The sequence below is a fragment of the Hibiscus syriacus genome, unplaced genomic scaffold, assembly GCF_006381635.1.
Source record: "Hibiscus syriacus cultivar Baekdansim isolate YM2019G1 unplaced genomic scaffold, ASM638163v2 tig00110330_pilon, whole genome shotgun sequence".
Classification (NCBI taxonomy): domain Eukaryota; kingdom Viridiplantae; phylum Streptophyta; class Magnoliopsida; order Malvales; family Malvaceae; genus Hibiscus; species Hibiscus syriacus.
The window spans coordinates 1,621,287-1,642,918 of NW_024062686.1; the positions used below are offsets into that span (position 1 = coordinate 1,621,287).

A 21,632-nucleotide genomic window follows, 5' to 3' on the forward strand; every position below is an offset into this window, starting at 1 on the left:
ACTTTTTGAATATTTTAATAATTTTGTTTTGAAAAATTTAAAATAATTTTTATTTTTTAAAATTTAAACAAGTCATTGAACATAAAAAACCAAACTGACCCTCGAACAAAATAAAAAAACAATTTAGCATATCTTCCATGTCATCTGTTAAGTCATCACTCACCGTAAACTGTCACGTCAGCACTGTAACAGTCAACTACGAAAATTTTTTGTCAAAGAATTACATTAGATTTATTTTTTGAGTTAAGGACCACATTAAAATAACAATTAATTATTTATTTTATTGGTGATATGTATCCTTGAAATTTTACATTTACACCGTTTAAATTTTATGTTATTAATATATTAGTGTCTTTACTAAAAATACTTTTAGATATGCCTCCTAAGCTTCACAATCACACCATCATGGCACTAAATTTCCTAGATCAATTCCATCATCCCATTGGTCTAGGGTTGTAAACTACTTGAGTCGAGTTCAAGAAGTACTGAGCTCGACTCAACTCAAAAAGTGTAAAACATAGTTTGACTGATTCAAAAACTCACGAGCTTAAAATTATTAAGTTCAATTCAAAATTGAAATAAAAAATTGAATTCGACTCGAACACTCGTGAACATAAAATTTTTGAGTTTGACTCGAAATAAAAAATTGAATCTCAACCCAAGCTTGAAAAAAACTTGAACTGAAAATATTCTTAGACATAATTCGATTGAAGCTCGAACTCAAACATAAGTCTTATGTACATGAAAGTCTTTATATATATATATATTTTAAAAATAACAACATATAAATGTTAATATTAATAATAATTTAATTTTTAAAAAAAATCTAAAGCTATATTTTTTTCATTATGTTATTTTTTGAGTTACTTGGAAATTTTTCGAGTAGTATATCAAGTAATTCATTTTGGTTTATTAAAAAATTTAGTCGAGTTCTAACTCAAATTTATTCGATTCAAAATTAACTGAACGTTAATCGAATAGATCCCAAATAACTTACAATTTATCCCGTTTGTTTCAACGAATGGTTTGCACAAATCAAACTTTATAAACAAAAATTCTCTTTCTTTTAAAAATACTAAGAATAATTGAAAGAAAAAAAAATAAGAAATCACACATCAGATGTACAAACAAATTACAAATTATATACGTATGCAACAACATTTTAATCTAAAATTTGTCCTTTTCTTTTTCTTCTTATAAGATCACCGAACCTCTTTAACAAGGCTTTCTGCTTCCTAGAACTCCTATCACTTTCTCCATCGAAATTGCCAACATCAATCTGCTCGAATTCCTCCATATTCATCACTTCATCATCTGTCAAAGAAGACTTTTGCCTTTGATGGGTTTTGCTCGACGTTGACGGAACCTTTGGGGATTTAACCATGTAAAAAATGGAGCCTTTAAGTGGATCGTCGGAGTATTCTGAATCTGAATCACCATGACTCGCTCCGAGTGGGAGCTTGGAATCACCATTTGCATCCTTGCTTTTGCAATTCGAGAATGCTAGATTCAAACAAGAGTTGCTGCATCTATGATGTTTTGGCATCTTACTCTGTTCTTTTTCGTCTTTGTGATCCTTGGCTGCCCAGTTTGTCTCGCAGAACAGAATCTTCAAATCCCTGATGTTGTCGACTGATGATGCTTCGTTGATCTTAAGGCTTTCGTTCTCTTGTGATAGGATGCTCAAAGCTTCATCCTTTTCGGCGATAATGTCTTTGAGTTTTTGATTCTCTTCCATGGCCTCTTTGAGTGATTCAAGCAATACTTTGCTCTCCTGCTGTGATGCATTCCTTTCATCTTCAACCTTTCTGATGCATTCAACGAATCCTTTCTCTTTCCCACTCCATGCCAACTGGGTTTCTTCAGCTTCAACCTTTAATGTCCCTGCAATGTTCTTGAATATGTTGGCTTCTTTCTTTGCTTCCATGTACTTCTCCTCCATGTTCCTCAACTGCAGCTTCAAGTTCTGGACTTTCCCTTTTCTTTTCTAGAGCTCCATGGTTGTCAAAAGGAGCGTCTCGTTGGTTTCCTCTGCTTTATCTTTCACTTCCTTCAATGCTATGGCTAAATCATCCATGGACTTCTTCTTGTTTTCTTCGGCTTCAATGGTGGATTTGAGTTGACTCTTTAATGACTCCAACTCCTCCTGTAATACACGGGCCAAGTTATCTTCTGTTAATTCATCCACCATGGAACTCTGTGATGCAACCTCGGATGAATCTTGGGATTTGTCCAGGTTCTGGAGGAGGAACTTGATTTCCTGCTTGGATTTCTCGAGGGAAATCTGGGTTTGCTTGTGCTCTTCCGATTGAGGAACAAACGAATCGTATATCTTCTTCTCGGATTCTTTTCTCCTCTCGATTTCTTCTTCCAATTCATGGATTATCTTCTTCCCCTGCGACAACAAATCTATTGCTTCGGATTCAAAGGATTTCAACTCGATCAACTCCTTCTTCAATTCATGGAAGGAAGCTTCTTTCTCGGCCAATTCCGTTTCCAATTCTTTAGCTTGTCCAAGTTGGATTTTCAAGGATTCAATGCACCTCTCCTTGTTCTTCAGTTCTGCGAGAACATCTTCAACTTTCCCATACACCATTTCAGTAGAGTTATCTTCACTGGCAAAGGATGGCCCCTCCATTTCTTTAAAAAGAATAACAGTCTCAGACATTGATGATCATTGAACAAAAAGTAAAATCAAGGAAGATGGGAAAGCTCCATTGCCAAATTGTTCTAAAGATTTGGTGATTGATATAATACTGAATCCATTTCCCTAATAACACATACGAATAAAACAACAAAAGCTTTGAAAACGAGTAAGTTTAACAACAAAAATGGTTGCATTAATCTGGAAGACAATGATGAGCAAAAAAAAAAAAAAAAAATTGGGGACCGAATCTAAATCATAATTAATGGGATAGAAATGATCTAAATTAGGGGAAGGTATTTTAAAAAGAAGAAATCTAAAAGAAAAAAATGGTTGGTTTTGTGGGGGAAAATACGAGGTTGCTGGGTATTCCATTAAAATCAATGCTTTATCTTTCATACGAGTAAATTAGATAAAGACGAGGTTGTGGTTATATTAAGAATCTAAGAAAAATCGAATACTTGGAATGAAAAATCAATGCTATCCCTTGGACTTAGTTTCAGTACTCGGTTTGTAGGTGATCTTTCAGTATTTTGATTTCTTTCTGTAGTTTGTTTGTTGATGTGATTAAATATGTTTATATTTATCTTTGTTCTAATATGATTATAAGAGATTATTTTAATTATATGTTTAATTTACGAATATGATCGTATAATGGCCAAATATAGCTACCGAAAAACAGGGATCAATTAACAGTCACTCACAGGTACCAGAAATGACCATGGTATAACTCTCTCGAAGGATAGCATGAATTCCACAATAAATTCCATTCCCTATCTGATAATATACAGGGTGGAACATTGCAAACATACCATTCACATATGAGAAGTGTGAAGATCAATCTCTTTCTGTCACCGAATTCGTGGCGCATGCTGAAATAATCCGTAAATATCAGCACATAAATCGTGGCGAAAGGGTCGATGATCGGTTAATCACTACTTGCAGTCAAAGAGAGAGCAGCCCAAGGAGTTGATGGCAGCTAAATAGAACAGCAATCATGTTAAAAAATTGCCTTCACAAGTTCCTACCAACACTTGTGGCTTCCCTTCTCCTGAAATTCTATCAGGGATCCCAACTTAATATCATACTCAAGTTTTACCACTTTCAATCCAACTAAGCCCTAACAGTTTTCTCTCTGTTATATCTCTCAACTTCTGTACAGCATCCCACCTCCCATGAACAGCATAAATGTTGGAAAGCATAACTTTGTCAGCACTTTTTTGGGATTCATTTCCCAATAGTTGCAAGGATAAAGCTTCTGCCAGCTCAAAATTTCCATGAACTTCACAGCACGAAAGCAGTGCTCCCAAAATACCCGAGTGAATTGGTTTTGGCAAGCACAAGATTAAGTTATATGCCTCTTCAATTTGTCCAACCATACCAAGAAGCTTTGCCAAGTGAACATGATGCTCAATTTTAGGTTGGATGCAAAACTCAGTTATCATCCTCCTAAAAACTCTGAAACCATCATCAAAGAGGCCGGCATGACAACAAGCAGAAAGAAGGGCAGAGAATGTGGAATCATCAGGTTTTAGGTTGATTCTTAGCATTTCATCAAAAACCTTAAATGCCTGGGAAGCAAGGCCATTTAACCCCAAACCTAACATAAGAGAATTAAAAGATACTACATTTCTTTCCGGCATGATCTCGAAAATTCGAATCCCCAAGTTCACAGATCCACACTTACAATACATGTCTATAAGAGCAGAGGAAACCAAGACATTGGATTCAAGTCCATGTCGAACAACATATCCATGTATCTCAATACCAAGTCTAACATTTGCCGATTGAGCAATGGACGCCAGTACAACAGAGACCAATATGGGATCTATTGTTTTACCTTTCTCCATGTTCAGTTTCCTAAAGTAGAAGAATGCTTTCCCATAATCCCCACATTGAGAATATCCGGTTATCAAAGAAGACCATGCCACTAAATCTAATTGAAGCAAACTACAGAACACGGTTTCTGCCGAATCCATGCACTTAAACCTCGAATACAAACTTACAAGCGAACTGCCGACATGAACAGTACAATCAAAACCAGCTTTCAAACAAAAACCATGGATTCCTCGACCCACACATAACAAGCGGGAATCCATTATCCCTGATATCAGGGCAACCAAAGTATACCCATCCGGCTGCTGACCCATATATCTCATCCAACTAAACAACTCCAACCCTTTGTTTAAGAGGCCACAATTCTTGTACCCCGAAACCATGGCATTCCACAAAGCCAAATCTTTCTCGGGAATCTTATGGAAAACCTTGTATGCTTCATTAACTAGGCACAACTTTGAATACCCAATCACAAGTGCACTACCACAGATGGAATCCAATCCCAATCCCGATAGAATAACCATTGCATGAACAGGTTTCATCCCATCCAAATCAACGTTATCACAACAGGCACGTATCACAGAGGCGTAAGTAAAATTATCGGGTTTTGTTTTCGATGCAAGCATCTTATTAAACAACGATAAGGCGTCGTTGAAGTGATGGGCTTGTGCATAAGCTCTAATAATAGAATTCCAAAGGAAAACACTTCTTTGAGGAGCTTCGTCGAATAGGTTACGGGCAGAGCAGAGATCATCGTTTAAGGCGTAAAACCTGATAAGTTTAGTTGCGAAGAATGGGTCAAGGGACAGATGGGTTTTTGAGATTAAAGCATGAAGTTGTTTGGTCTTAAGGACGGTATGATAAGACTTTAAAAGCTCAGATAAAAGTGAAAGAATCTGGAACACCATGGTTCCTCCTCCTTTTTACGCCGTCGACCCTTATTGCCTTCTATACCATTTCCAAGTGGATCAGTTGTCGGCTACCGGGAACACTGACTGTGGGTATGAAATCCGACGGTGAAAACGGTCACGACTTGTGTTTTTCTGAGAGGAAAAGGATGGTTCCCATCAGTGGTGGATAAAAAATATATTTAACGGTAGGCACGTACATGTTAACGGTATAAAATTTTAAAAAAATAGCATAAATAAAATTTTAGAGAAAAAAATATAAATAAATATGTTATTAATTGAAAAAAAATCATATTTTAGAGTGAACATAATAAAATTTTAGAGTAAACATCATTTATAAAACAAATGACTAATCAAACAAAATTCAGATTTTAATGTCCACCCTCACCATCTCAACATGAGTGCATCCGCCGGTGGTTCCGATTGGACTGTAGGGGAAAGACTGCTTGATTCTAACTGGCCGTTGTTTTAATTATTTGTAAAGTAAACTACCTATTTGGTCATCACGTATTACTTGGTTTTCAACTATCATCTGTTTCAAAATCATATTCTGAAACTAAATAAGGAATGAGTGATGAAACTAAATAAAGAATGAGTGATGAATACCATGCTACCGATGTCCTTTCCATGTCTGATCATATTCTGAACTTAATCTTCCTGTAGTAAGTATATTTGTTGTTTGAAATGTTTTCTATAACTCATGAGTGAAATCAGCTAACACATCTTTCTTACTTTATTTGCAGCTTATGTTGGGTGTTGTTATTTTTATCGAGACTGTTGCAAGGTAAGTAATTTAAACTTTCTTCATTTCTTGCTTTGGACATGAAAGTCATCATAAGCTATAGAGAAAATGGGCAAGTAATTAATACTTTACTTTTCATTAGAAGATAACACACAACACACAAAAAGCAATTCTGGAGATTAACCTGGTTTACGTGAAATGCCAAAATGGCAAAATTGTTGGAGAAGAACAATGGACATATTATGGCAGTCTCTCTATCGATTCAACTTCCAAAGATATTAGTACCACTACCAGAAAACTAATTGTAAGGGTGACTCCGAACTTTTATCCACTCCAACAGCGTCACTAGTGTATTTTGACGGGAGGGAGATGGCGATGGGATCCAAGAGATTGAATTCTCTCCACAATTGCAAGCTGCCATGTTTGAAGTGGGGATCCCAGAGATTGAATCCTCTTCACAATTTCAAGTCACCTTTTACAGTCTCACTTTATAGGTCGCTTTGTCGTAAGCCAAGGCTGCATCAACCACCGTTTCAAAAGAGCCTAACCAGAGACGAGCCCAGTTCTTTGGTAACCGGATCTCCGCGACATATTTCCCCCCAGTGACGCTACCTAACACCTCAATAAAGCTTGATCTATTTCGTTGGTGAAACTATTTCCACATTGACCACCAGGTGAAAATCATGTCTTAATTATGATTGGATTATACTTCTATTTTTGACATTTTCTGGTTTTTGCACATGGAAACAAGAAACAGAAAAAGGAAAAGAAAAAAAAGCAAAGGAAAAATTATGATGATTAATGTTTATTTACTATATATTATTTTGGTTCAACTTCTGTCCATAAAGAAGTTTCACTTTCCACCAATGGATTACGGAGAATTTTCCATTTACAGCACAAGAGAAAATTTTTGCCTTTTCTTCTTCTTCTCCGAATTCCTTTTTCTTTTTAAACTGGAAATCGCGGTCTTAGTAGTAGCTTAACTCCCGTTTTTGCCTTTTCTTGCCTTGCTTCCTTGAATTAGGTTTGGTCCCATAATTACATACATGTTGGATTTTTTGCCTTTAGGTCCACTGTTCAGGATCAGGACAATACCAATGAAGACTGGGAGCTTGCTCATCCGAAAAGAAATTGCAAGCTTCATCATCTTCACTGAAGAAGTGTTCTTCCATCTTCACATACTGGTGGGGTTGAAAGGTTGTTTTGGGGAGATTGAAGCAATCCATGGATGATGGTGAAGAAGAAGATGTTGTTGATGAAATAAACAGTGAAGAAACAGCCGCGTTGTTGGGGCTATTGCTGTCGTTGATGATGATGTCTTCATTCAAGATAGCACTCGAGTCACTGTCAGATGACCCGTCTTTCGAGCCAACTGATCCATTGCCGTTGAGATCTGCAGGCTCTGATGAAGTAGCCAAAGAGGGTTCACTTTGTTCCAGTGTTTTATTATCAGTGTCCACCCCACTCTGCTTCGCCTGCAACTCTCTTATCTGCATAACAATTAACACAATTATAATATATTATCTGTTCGAAAGACTTTCAGTCGCTCAATCACTCCTCCAACGTCCTGCTTGACCCCGAGAACTCTAGTGAAATGCTATAATTTGTTAATATTTACCTCCTTGAGAAGAGCTTCATTGTCAAGCTGGAGAGCTTCATAATCAGCCTTGAGAGTATCATAACTGGTTTTGAGAAGCCCGTAGTCTCTTTCCAATTGCTTGGTCTTCCACCTAGCACGCCGGTTCTGGAACCAGACAGCAACTTGTCTCGGTTGCAACCCCAGCTCTTGAGCTAGTTTCACTTTCCTCTCAGGTTCCAGCTTGTTTTCGGCCTCGAAATTCTTCTCCAGGGCCTTGACTTGATCCACACTTAATCTCCGCTTCTTTTCGGAAACATGCCCCGATTCTCCCAGGCACACTTCTTCGTCGTATCCGTCGAACATCGACCGGAACTTCCCGCTGTAGATATGGTTGTTTCTCGGACTATGTTCATCTGCAGACCGAAACAAACAACTTTAATTACAACTCGGTTTCACGTATAAGTAGTAAATCCCAAGAAAATTAAATGGAAGTACGAAATTGGGATTGTTTTATTGGACCTGTAGTTGGACAGATGGACATGAAAGCACCAAAAGAATCCGAGCTGCCAAGTGGTCTCTTCATGGTAGATGAGCAGTGGCTATTTCAAACAGATCTCTTTGTTGTTCTAAGAAAGTGGTATCGATTGAATTGTTTTGGTCGGAGCTTTAAGAAGTTTTAGAGAGTCTTGAAAGAAGCTTGTCTAAAACCAGACCAACTTGTACAAGGTAGTAGTGGGTTTATAAATGTAGAACAAGCAGTGTACTGTGTCAACTCCCCAACCATTATATTTCTTGTCTTTCTGCAGCACAGTTTCCTGATTTGTCTCGGTTCTCATCCAAAAAACAAACCCAAGCTTTCAACAATATGTATAGAACAACCCCAGCTGGTGTTAACCAGTTCCTATGGCTTTAAATAAATGTCAACAGTGGTGACATTTAGGGTTAGAATTTGACTGGGGTTGGGTACGCACACCACCACTCAAGGTTGGCTAAATGCAAATTAACACCAAATTCATTCCAAATGCAATTTTCTTTCTTTACCGGTTTTATTTTTTTTTTTATTAAATTTGGTTGTCCTCTATGTTTCAAAGTTTTGTCTTGACTAATCCAGATCGACATGCGTCGCACATCTGGTTTTGGTGAGTAAATATCTCAACAGGGATTTTCTGCATATATGCGAGGACACGAACTCGATATCTTACTTAAATGATATCAAACTACCTATCACCTGAATCAACCCGGTATATGATTCACAAACTTTAATGGCAAAACCAAGCATAAATGAAATTGTTTTTTTTTTTCCCACCAATAAACCATTGTAGTATGCTTCCATACTTTGACCTACAGGATGAGAAATCAATTTTGTCTGCATTAATGCCCCATCGCTCTCAATAAAATTTTACTTTCATAGTAAAGTTTAACTGTGTTAGTAGTGCTCAATGGTATGGAACACACATAAAAGAACACACAGGGCCACCAAAAAAGAATCAAAATCATGACTGTACTCTAATTGGGTTAAAAGTGAAGCCAAAAGTTAGGGTCCGATGAAAGTTGATGGTAAACTATGTTTCTGAATCAAAGCAAATTAAGGGATTTATCATTCAATGCATCTTCAAAGCAAAGGATACGTTTTGATCCATTAGTTGACTCCTTGTGGTGAAGAACAAGTGATGAGTTCTTATCATACAAAGCTTATGTATTGTCAATTTTGCAGAAAGCTTTGATATGCAAAGCACAAGTCAAAAATTTTGGTAATGAAAATAGCTAAACCCTAAAGACATAATGACAAAATTATTCACAAATGATCTCTTTATTTTTTTGAGTATTTTAGTTAAAATATACCCTATTAGATAAAAATTATTAGTTGATGTCAAAATATATTGTTGACGTGATATTTTCACTTGTATTCAATTGATGATGTGATATATGTTATACCATCCAAAATAATAAAATGTCACATCATCTAAAATGATGATGTTATATGCGACATCACTAAAGTGATGATATGACGTGTTATGTCACCAATTAAACATATGTGAAAATATCACATCAATAACACATGTTGACCATTAGTTAACTAATAGATTCTATCTAATATATGTTATTTTGACTGAAACATGAAACGTCGTAGATTAATTCTGTCATTATGTGAACCCTAAAATATATAAAACCATGATGATCATCTATGGGAAACCATGAAAGAATTGGCTGATGATTTATGGGAAAACAGTAGAGACAAACAGGTGGGGTTTTCTGGCGATTTGACTAAACTGACACCCTTTAATCGAATATCTCCCTTTTTAGCACCGTTTGTTTTATATTTCCCGAAGTGGCACCCTTTCGGCTGAGGTGGCGAAAGGCGTATCCCCGGGGACGCGCTTTACCTGGTTTTACACTGAGTTGGATGCCACGTGTGAAAGGCGTATCCCCGGGGACGCGCTTTACCTTTATTTTGCTGATTCAGTTACCACGTGTGAAAGGCGCATCCCGAAGAACAACTTATGGGAACTAACCAGATACAACGGTCCTCATACGTGTTGTGCAAGAGGTATAAACCAGGATCATCCCAACTTGGACTCCAACATTATTTGCCAAGCAATCATGCCCATTGTGAAGCAAAGCTCTCATATAGTTGTTGCAGTGTTGATTTATGTTATACAGTCACAATATGGGTACACCGTCTCATATAAAAAATCTTGGTTGGCAAAACAGAATGCCATTTGCAAACTTCATGGAGAATGAGATTCATCATACAACGAGCTGCTCAGTTGGTTTCATGTTGTGCAAAGACTCAATCTCGAGACAATTGTTGAGTTCGAAACTCAACACCATTACGTGAATGATCGAGTGGTTTGTGATCGCTGCCAATTCTACCGTGTCTTTTGGACTTACCCTCAGTGTATTAATGCAGTCAAGTATTGTAAACCAGTTGTCCAAATTGATGGTACTTTATTGTATGAGAAATACAAGCAAGTTTTATTATTGGTTGTGGTCCAAGATGGAAACCACAATATTCTTCCCGCTGCGTTTGCCCTCGTTCAAGGAGAAGACACTGAGTCTTGGGCTTTTTTCCTTAAAAATTTACGTTTACATGTTGTCACCAGGGAACGAGTATGCATTATTTCAGACCGAGGAGCTGGGATAAAAGCAGCAATGGACTCTTTGGGTACAATGTATAGACCTCCACATGTTCAACATCGTTATTGTGTCCGTCATATTGCTGCAAACTATTACGGAAAATACAAGAAGAACGATGAACGTCAATTAGTCGTGCGGATTGGTATGTTACTTTTCCCCAATTTTTCTATCATTTTCGTATTACTTATTTATACTTCATATTAACTATTACATATTCCTAATGGCTTAGGTTACGAACTCTTACCTCAAAGGTATGAGTCGATGCTACAAGAGTTGTTTGGCAAAAATAAGAAGGGGTGCGAGTACATTATGGACATCAGCAAAGAAATGTGGACAAATGCGTATGATGGGGGGTATCGCTATGGTCATATGACAACAAACTTGGCTGAAGCAATAAATTCAACCTTAAAGGGGGCGTGTCATTTACCAGTCACGACATTGGTCAAAACGACTTATTTTCGTTTGGGTCAACTCTTTGCAAAGCTCGGTGGACAAGCTCTTACTTGGATGCAAAACTTTCATATTTACCACCCAAGACTAGTAGCTGATTTACAGAAAAAAATGGTTGCATCAAATGAGATGTTGGATACAAATTTTTCTTACACCCGTGAATTGTTTCGTGTAACCGAAATGCCACGTCCGTTGCAAGGGATTGAAGCTAACTCTTTCAGAGTTAATATGCATGAGAGGTGGTGCGATTGTGGTTTCTTTCAATCACTCAAATATCCATGATCTCATGTCATTGTAGCTTGCTCACATTCGCATTTGGACTACAAAAATTATGTTGATCCCGTATACCAACTTTCACAAGTATTCAAGGTATATGAATTTGAGTTTCCGTGTAACACCCCAACCCGTACCCGACCCGAATACGAGTCCGAGGTGTCACATTGACTTTTCAAATCTGGACACTTAAAGAAAATACCCCGGGTAATTTAAAACTTTGTTTAAAACAAAATACTTTAAATTTACATCAGAGAGACCACAAAATACAAGTTTGATCAGAGTATTCATAATTAACGACTTATTACATGCCAACACTCTATACACGCCAAAATACATACTTGTTGATTACTTCTGATATGATCTTCAAGTAATAATACTGTCCTTGCTACTTCTACTCTTGCTCTTCACGTTTCTTGGTACCTACGTGTAAATCACTTACACGCTAAGTCATAGACTTAGTGAGGCAATAAATAAATATTTAACAACAAATTCATGAATGTGCATTCTTATCATTTGATCATGACATTTCAACATGCATGTATCTATCACATGATAACATATATAAGCATGTCAAGCACATGTAACACTTACCTTCTTTTGCCACTTTCACTTTAATTTATCTTTCAATTGTATTGCCCATGTATATTATTGAGAATAGAGGTATGTGAGTTCATTGAGGTTGTGCACAAATGCTGTCAGCACAGCTCGTATAAATTCCCTCATGGGGCATCGAACATTAGTTCAGTATTCGTCCCGAAGGACTGCTATATATGCCCCGTAGGACCACTACGTCCCGAAGGACTACGTCCCGAAGAACTACAGAACCCTCGACTCTTGGCATGCCAACTATACCTATAGCTCTCGTATCATATACTATGGGCATTTATGATGAATACATTTCTCATCACTTGTTCTTTCTCTTCTGTCACATACCACATGTATGTGTAACCATGTATTTCATATCATATCACATGTATCACATTTTGCATATTCATATGTCATTTCATATATTCACATAGTTTTTCTCATTTCACATGGTCATATCTCATAGCATAATCATGTATGCATGTATATCATGTAACATTTATAATAATCTATACACATTTCATGTATTCATGCACATATAAAAATCATGAAATCAAATAACAATTTAGGAGTCACTTCTTACCGTAGTAACTCCATCACTGGCTCATCGCAAGCCAATGTTCGTTCAATAATATAAGTACAATAAAAATTGCACTCACCTTAGCCTTGTTTGATTTGAATAAATTCTAATCCTTTGATTATTCCAGAACTTGTTTAGGCTCAATATCTACATAAATATAACATTTCAAAACAACTATCAGAATCCTAAACCTTAAACTTGATGTTAACAACTTAAGCCAGATTATTGAACCTAATTTCATTTTTCCTTTAGGGGGGAATCGATTCCCCCCCCCAGGGGAATCGATACCCCCTGGACATTCTGGAAAAATTTCGTCCAAGAGGAGGAATCGATTCCCTTCATAGGGTATCGGTTCCCTCTAACCAGAATTGGTATTTTAACTCCGAAAATCATCAATTCTTCACTTAATTCTTCTATTTTAAACCCCTATCATGTCATTAAATTCAACTACCATCACTTAAACCAACTTATATCCATGAAAATCATCTATAACTTCAAAATCCTATCCTTCATATGAAATTCAAGAATCATACTCAAATTTTAATATGTTCTAAATACAATTCTAACACTTCATATTCCTTAATTAGGATGATGACAAGTCAAATTTAACTTTAAATTCAACTTATCAACTCTTTTCCATGATTTCATATAAAAACTCATTTTCTTTAATCTCTTATAACTTCTTCATCTTTTGATTATAAGACAACTTAAGATTTCCTTAAGCTTAGTTATCATCTAATGATCAAAACCTAATCTTTAATTTAACAAATAACCAACAATTTAGAAAACCTTACCTTTGCCCTGCACGTTGGAGAAGAAGAAAAGAAGAAGAAAGAGTTTTCAGAAACTCTTTCCCCAACTCACATTTATCTCTTAATAAAGAGATAAAAAATATCTTTCATGCTAAATGACCATTTTGCCCTTTAATTCCTTTGATAATTACTAATAACTTTCAGGAAATATTTCCGAACAAATCATTGGACTGTACAAATATCCTACTTAAATCACCAAACTCTGAAATTTTACAATTTAGTCACTAACTCGTATTTTGGAATGTTACAAATCTCTCCCCCTTAAGAAAATTCGTCCTCGAATTTTCATTGTTCAAAGAGATGGGGATATTGAATCTTCATATCCTCTTCGCGTTCCCACGTAGCTTCTTCCACCTTGTGATTTCTCCATAACACTTTGACTAATGGAATAGTCTTGTTCCTTAATTGCTTGACTTCATGAGCCAATATTTGAACAGGTTCTTCCTCATAAGTCAAATCTGATTGAACTTCGATCTCTTCAGTAGTCACAATATGAGATGGATCGGATCGATATTTCCTCAGCATGGAGACATGAAAGACGTTATGGATTTTCTCTATTTCAGGAGGCAAAGCCAATTGATATGCCACTGGTCCTACTCTCTTAACGATTTCATATGGTCCAATGAACCGAGGACTCAATTTTCCTTTACGTCCAAATCTCAATACTTTCTTCCACGGAGACACTTTCAAGAACACTTTATCTCCGATTTGAAACTCAATTTCTTTCCTTTTTAAATCCGCATATGATTTCTGTCTATCAGCTGCAGCTTTCAGATTATTCTGAATGACTTGAACTTTCTCTTCCGTATCCTGAATCAACTCAGGACCAATAACCTCTCGATCCTTAAGTTCATACCAGTTCAAGGGTGTACGACATCTTCTTCCATATAAAGCTTCATATGGAGCCATTTTGATGCTTGACTGATAACTATTGTTATACGCAAATTCAGAAAGTGGCAAATACCTTTCCCATGATCCTTTGAATTCAATTACACAAGCTCTTAGCATATCCTCCAGAATTTGGATAGTTCGTTCAGACTGACCATCTATCTGAGGATGAAATGCTGTGCTAAAATTCAGTCGTGTGCCCAATGATCCATGTAAAGACTTCCAAAATCGTGACATGAATCTAGGATCCCGATCAGAAATTATGGAAACAGGTACACCATGTAACCGTATAATCTCTCTAATATACAACTCATCATATTTATCCATAGAAAAATCAGTTCGTACCGGAATAAAATGGGCTGACTTAGTTAACCTGTCTACAATCACCCATATTGAATCTCTTTTGTTCGGAGTTAAAGGCAACCCCGTGACAAAATCCATCGTTACATTCTCCCATTTCCATTGAGGAATTGAAATTGATTGTAACAGTCCCGACGGAACCTGATGCTCAGCCTTAACTTGCTGACAAATCAAACATTTAGATACGAATTCTGTAATGTCTTTCTTCATTCCCGGCCACCAATATCGACTCTTGAGATCCATATACATTTTGTTCCCTCCCGGATGCATTGTCAATGGACTACAATGAGCTTCCGTTAACAAATCATTCTTTAATTCATCATCATCCGGAATTACCAATCTCTCTCGATAATACAAGTTCTCATCAGACTTGATTTCATAATCTGTACTCTCTCCATTATTTATTTGCTGCAACTTCTTTGAACATTTTTCATCTTTTTCCTGCAATCCTTTAATTCGATCTAACCATGATGGTTTGATAGTCAATTCTGCACAAATTGCACCATCTCCGCTTAATGATAATTTAGCATCCATAGCTCGTAAAGCTGCAAACGTTTTTCGGCTTAAGGCATCCGCTACCACATTTGCCTTTCCAGGATGGAAATCAATCACAACATCATAATCTTTGAGAAATTCCACCCATCTTCTCTGTCTTAAATTCAACTCTTTCTGAGTCATCAAGTACTTTAAACTTTTGTGATCCGTATACAGGTAGCATTTTTCACCATACAAGTAGTGACGCCAGATCTTTAGAGCGAACACTACTGCAGCCATCTCCAAATCGTGTGTCGGATAATTCTTCTCATGAGGTTTTAATTGCCTCGAAGCGTAGGCCACCACCTTGCCTTCTTGCATTAACACTCATCCCAAGCCATTATGAGACGCATCACTATACACTACAAAGTCCTTGCTAGACTCAGGTTGGACTAACACTGGAGCTTCTGTCAAAATCTTCTTTAACTTTTCAAAACTCTCTTGACATTCTTGAGTCCAAACAAATTTTATTTCCTTTTTCAACAGCTTAGTTAGAGGTAAAGCTATAATCAAAAAGTTTTTAACGAACCTTCGATAATAACCAGCTAACCCCAGAAAACTTCGAACTTCTGATACATTCTTTGGAACTTCCCACTCCAGAATAGCTTTAATCTTTTGAGGATCCACTCGAACTCATTCTGCAGAAATTACATGTCCAAGGAATGTCACTTCATTCAACCAGAATTCACATTTAGAGAATTTAGCATAAAGCTTCTTGTCTCGTAAATTTTGCAAGACAATCCTCAAATGAGAACTATGCTCTTCCTCTGACTTTGAATATATTAAAATATCATCAATGAAAACCACCACTAACTGATCCAAATAGGGTTGAAAAATTCTGTTCATTAAATCCATGAAAGCAGCTGGTGCATTCGTAACTCCAAACGGCATCACTATAAACTCATAGTGACCATATCTTGTTCTAAACGCCGTCTTTGGAACATCTTTATCTTGAATCTTTAATTGATGATAACCCGAACGCAAATCGATTTTTGAGAACACTGAAGCTTCCTTTAATTGATCAAATAAATCATCGATTCGGGGAAGTGGATACTTGTTCTTGATGGTTACTTTATTGAGTTGTCTGTAATCGATACAAAGACGCATTGATCCATCTTTCTTCTTAACAAATAGAACTGGAGCTCCCCAAGGTGATACACTTGGTCTAATAAAACCTTTGTCCAGTAATTCTTGTAATTGAATCTTTAATTCTTGCAACTCTTTTGGAGCCATCCTATATGGTGACATGGCAATGGGCACTGTTCCCGGCATTATCTCAATCTGAAATTCTACCTCTCTGTCCGGAGGTAAACCTGGCAATTCTGCAGGAAATATATCAGAAAACTCTCTAACGATAGGAATTTCTTCAATCCCTTTTTCCTTAGTTCTAACATCAAGTACATTAGCAATAAAACCTTGACATCCCTGTAGCAATAACTTCTTTGCCGTCATCACTGAGATCACATTTGCCAATGGATTCCACCCTTCACTAAACACCACAATTTCTACCTCTTCTGGACTTCTCAACGTTACTCTTTTCAGTCTACAATCGACATTAGCATAATAACGATATAACCAATCCATTCCCAATATCACTTCAAATTCTTCAAATGGGACACCCTCGACTCACCATATTGACCCAAGCACTGTGTCCTAACGGATTCATCACTATCACCTCATTGTTAGTAGCTTCTAATTGAATGTTCAATTCTCTTACTAACTTACTAGTAATGTATGAGTATGTAGAACCCGTATCAATCAATACTATAACCCGTTTATCAAACAACCGAAAAGTACCTGTTAAAATCTCCGGTTCATCCCGATCCTCATTGGTCCTGAGATTATACACTCTAGCAGTGGAACATATCTCTTGTTGAGCAGAGGACTCTGACTGATTTCTTCCTCTGCCTCTACCTCTTCCCCTTTGGCCTGTAGAAATAGACCTCTCTGGCTGCGCAGATTCATCGACTACTCTAGGACAATCCCGAACAAAATGTCCGGTCTCCCCACATCTAAAGCAAGCTCCAGAAATCCTTCTACATATTCCAGGATGATTCTTTCCACAATGTTGGCATTGTCTATCTTGACTCTGGTTAAATCTCCCAGCTCCAGATCCCACTGATTGAGTTTTTCTGCCTCTCATCGGATTTGATCCTCTAGCTGAGGATACTACTGACTCCGATCTAACTTGAGGTCGAGAACCAGCATCTCTGCCTCTTTTTGACGGTGCGGAACTCGAAGAAGCACCCGCTCTCTTGACTGTTTGAGTCCTTGAATTTTCAAATCTCTCATTCTGAGCTCTTTCCAAAGCTTTGGCACGATTGACTACCTCTTGAAACGAGGATAAATTCAATACAATCAACATTTCCTTCAACCGAGGACGTAACCCCTCTACGAACCACTCACAAGCATCCTTCTCAGTAGGAACAAGCTCAGCAGCAAAGCGACTCAACTTATTGAATTCACACTCGTACTCATATACGGTGTGATTCCATTGCTTTAGATTCATGAACTCTTGCTTCATTTGGCGAACAAACTGATCTCCGATGTACTTATGTTTGAATTCTTCTAAAAATAATGACCAAGTTACTTGGGCGTTAGTCATCCTCAATGTAACATTGGTCCACCAAATCCTTGCTTGTCCTCTCAACAAGGAAATTACCTCATCTAACTTCTCAGCATCGGAACAATAAAGTCCCGTAAGCATGACCTTCACGTCATTAAGCCAAAGGTCCGCAGTAATAGGACCTTCATCGGCTTCCCCTCTAAACTCTGGAGCTCCTAATCCCTTTAACTCTTTCGTAACATTCATTTTTGGAGTTGAAGTAACAGGAGGTTGAAAACGCGTCAATACTGCGTCTAAAGTTCTAAAGAATACATCTTGATCATTCACAGGCACTCCAGAGGGTGTCTGTTCTTCACTCTGCCTGGCCAGGGCAGGTGAATTACTGCTTTCAGCGGGTATATCATCTCCCACTTCATTTCTAGAACTACCTTGTCCGGACATCTATAAAAATACAATCATATAGTTCTATTAGCACAACAGCATACTTACTATTCCATCAGATCAGAAGTTTTCACTATATTGTTGGCATGTATACTTTATAAAACACTCAAGACTCCGGTTTATGCCGAGAATCGACTAAACCTTAGCTCTGATGCCATTAACTGTAACACCCCAACCCGTACCAGACCCGAATACGAGTCCGAGGTGTCACATTGACTTTTCAAATCTGGACACTTAAAGAAAATACCCCGGGTAATTTAAAACTTTGTTTAAAACAAAATACTTTAAATTTACATCAGAGAGACCACAAAATACAAGTTTGATCAGAGTATTCATAATTAACGACTTATTACATGCCAACACTCTATACACGCCAAAATACATACTTGTTGATTACTTCTGATATGATCTTCAAGTAATAATACTGTCCTTGCTACTTCTATTCTTGCTCTTCACGTTTCTTGGTACCTACGTGTAAATCACTTACACGCTAAGTCATAGACTTAGTGAGGCAATAAATAAATATTTAACAACAAATTCATGAATGTGCATTCTTATCATTTGATCATGACATTTCAACATGCATGTATCTATCACATGATAACATATATAAGCATGTCAAGCACATATAACACTTACCTTCTTGTGCCACTTTCACTTTAATTTATCTTTCAATTGTATTGCCCATGTATATTATTGAGAATAGAGGTATGTGAGTTCATTGAGGTTGTGCACAAATGCTGTCACCACAGCTCGTATAAATTCCCTCATGGGGCACCGAACATTAGTTCAGTATTCGTCCCGAAGGACTGCTATATATGTCCCGTAGGACCACTACGTCCCGAAGGACTACGTCCCGAAGGACTACAGAACCCTCGACTCTTGGCATGCCAACTATACCTATAGCTCTCGTATCATATACTATGGGCATTTATGATGAATACATTTCTCATCACTTGTTCTTTCTCTTCTGTCACATACCACATGTATGTGTAACCATGTATTTCATATCATATCACATGTATCACATTTTGCATATTCATATGTCATTTCATATATTCACATAGTTTTTCTCATTTCACATGGTCATATCTCATAGCATAATCATGTATGCATGTATATCATGTAACATTTATAATAATCTATACACATTTCATGTATTCATGCACATATAAAAATCATGAAATCAAATAACAATTTAAGAGTCACTTCTTACCGTAGTAACTCCATCACTGGCTCATCGCAAGCCAATGTTCGTTCAATAATATAAGTACAATAAAAATTGCACTCACCTTAGCCTTGTTTGATTTGAATAAATTCTAATCCTTTGATTATTCCAGAACTTGTTTAGGCTCAATATCTACATAAATATAACATTTCAAAACAACTATCAGAAGCCTAAACCTTAAACTTGATGTTAACAACTTAAGCCAGATTATTGAACCTAATTTCATTTTTCCTTTAGGGGGGAATCGATTCCCCCCCCCCCAGGGGAATCAATACCCCCTGGACATTCTGGAAAACTTTCGTCCAAGAGGAGGAATCGATTCCCTTCATAGGGTATCGGTTCCCTCTAACCAGAATTGGCATTTTAACCCCGAAAATCATCAATTCTTCACTTAATTCTTCTATTTTAAACCCCTATCGTGTCATTAAATTCAACTACCATCACTTAAACCAACTTATATCCATGAAAATCATCTATAACTTCAAAATCCTATCCTTCATATGAAATTCAAGAATCATACTCAAATTTCAATATGTTCTAAATACAATTCTAACACTTCATATTCCTTAATTAGGATGATGACAAGTCAAATTTAACTTTAAATTCAACTTATCAACTCTTTTCCATGATTTCATATAAAAACTCATTTTCTTTAATCTCTTATAACTTCTTCATCTTTTGATTATAAGACAACTTAAGATTTCCTTAAGCTTAGTTATCATCTAATGATCAAAACCTAATCTTTAATTTAACAAATAACCAACAATTTAGAAAACCTTACCTTTGCCCTGCACGTTGGAGAAGAAGAAAAGAAGAAGAAAGAGTTTTCAGAAACTCTTTCCCCAACTCACATTTATCTCTTAATAAAGAGATAAAAAATATCTTTCATGCTAAATGACCATTTTGCCCTTTAATTCCTTTGATAATTACTAATAACTTTCAGGAAATATTTCCGAACAAATCATTGGACTGTACAAATATCCTACTTAAATCACCAAACTCTGAAATTTTACAATTTAGTCACTAACCCGTATTTTGGAATGTTGCATTCCGCCCATAGGAAACGAAAGAGACCCAGATGAGATTCAAACTTGGCTTACAATTGTACCAGATCCATTGCTATTGAGGGACTCAGGTCGTCCAAAATCTACTAGAATACATTGTGATATGGATATCCAATTAATGTGGATAATACACTCCACCTTTAACACACATTAAAAAAAATACATTCGATAATTATTAAATTATAACTGAAACAATTTACATAATATATTGCTAATTTATAATAACAATTAAAATAAAAATTTTATTATTAAAAAAAATTCCGCGTGACAACTGAATCAGTAAAATAAAGGTAAAGCGCGTTTCCGATGATGCATCTTTCACACGTGGCATCCAACTCAGCGTAAAACCAGGTAAAACGCGTCCCTGGGGATGCGCCTTTCGCCACCTCAGCCGAAAGAGTATCACTTCGGGAAATATATAACAAACGGTGCTAAAAAAGGAAATATTCGGTTAAAGGGTTTAGTTTGATCAAATCGCCGGGTTTTCTTGGATACTCATGGGAAACCCACGGGAAGAAGAAAATGATGAGTTGTGACTGTGACCACGTGAGAATTGGGGCACCCCTCACGTAAAAAGCATTTCAGAAAAGAAAGGCTGTCTGCCTGTGATGCTAAACATGGCCCCCTTGAATGATCCATGGGCAACTCGGTTACGTTACGAAGATCTAATCCAAGTGTTGCACGAATCAAAACAACTACTTTCAAAGGTGAAAACCCTGATGAATAATAGATTCCAGCGACTGCAGATGATGATTAATTTTCCCCCTACAAGAGAAAATGATACTCGTCCAAGTGGCCATAACATGCAGTCTAGTCATATGAGTCATCGGTGCATATCCAAAACAGGAACACATGAGAATATGGTTCACTCGTTCAATTTTGAGGCCAGAGAAAAAAAAAGGTGCATGGTGATTTATACCAACAGATACCATGTAACATCACACCCATCCATTTAAAGGCAAAAGGAGATCACATGGCCTTTTGTCATCCATTTATACTAA

The 21,632-nt window shown here is 36.9% G+C and overlaps 1 protein-coding gene across 2 annotated transcripts; it reads right to left on the reverse strand.

Annotated features, from left to right (window-relative positions):
* Positions 1 to 1,162: 1,162 nt before the first annotated feature.
* LOC120119021 (homeobox-leucine zipper protein ATHB-6-like) lies at positions 1,163 to 8,579 on the reverse strand. 2 transcript variants are annotated; one of them, XM_039138935.1, is made up of 4 exons: positions 8,229 to 8,579; positions 7,749 to 8,122; positions 7,591 to 7,620; positions 1,163 to 1,774 (listed from the first exon to the last, which is right to left on the reverse strand). In XM_039138935.1, the coding sequence occupies exons 1-4, from the start codon at positions 8,290 to 8,292 to the stop codon at positions 1,163 to 1,165; spliced, it is 1,080 nt and encodes a 359-aa protein (XP_038994866.1). In that variant the 5' UTR covers positions 8,293 to 8,579. The 2 variants fall into 2 exon arrangements, with proteins under 2 accessions (XP_038994866.1, XP_038994867.1); XM_039138936.1 differs by lacking the exon at positions 1,163 to 1,774 and adding an exon at positions 6,900 to 7,372 and having other exon boundaries at positions 7,406 to 7,620.
* Between the last annotated feature and the right edge of the window lie 13,053 nt (positions 8,580 to 21,632).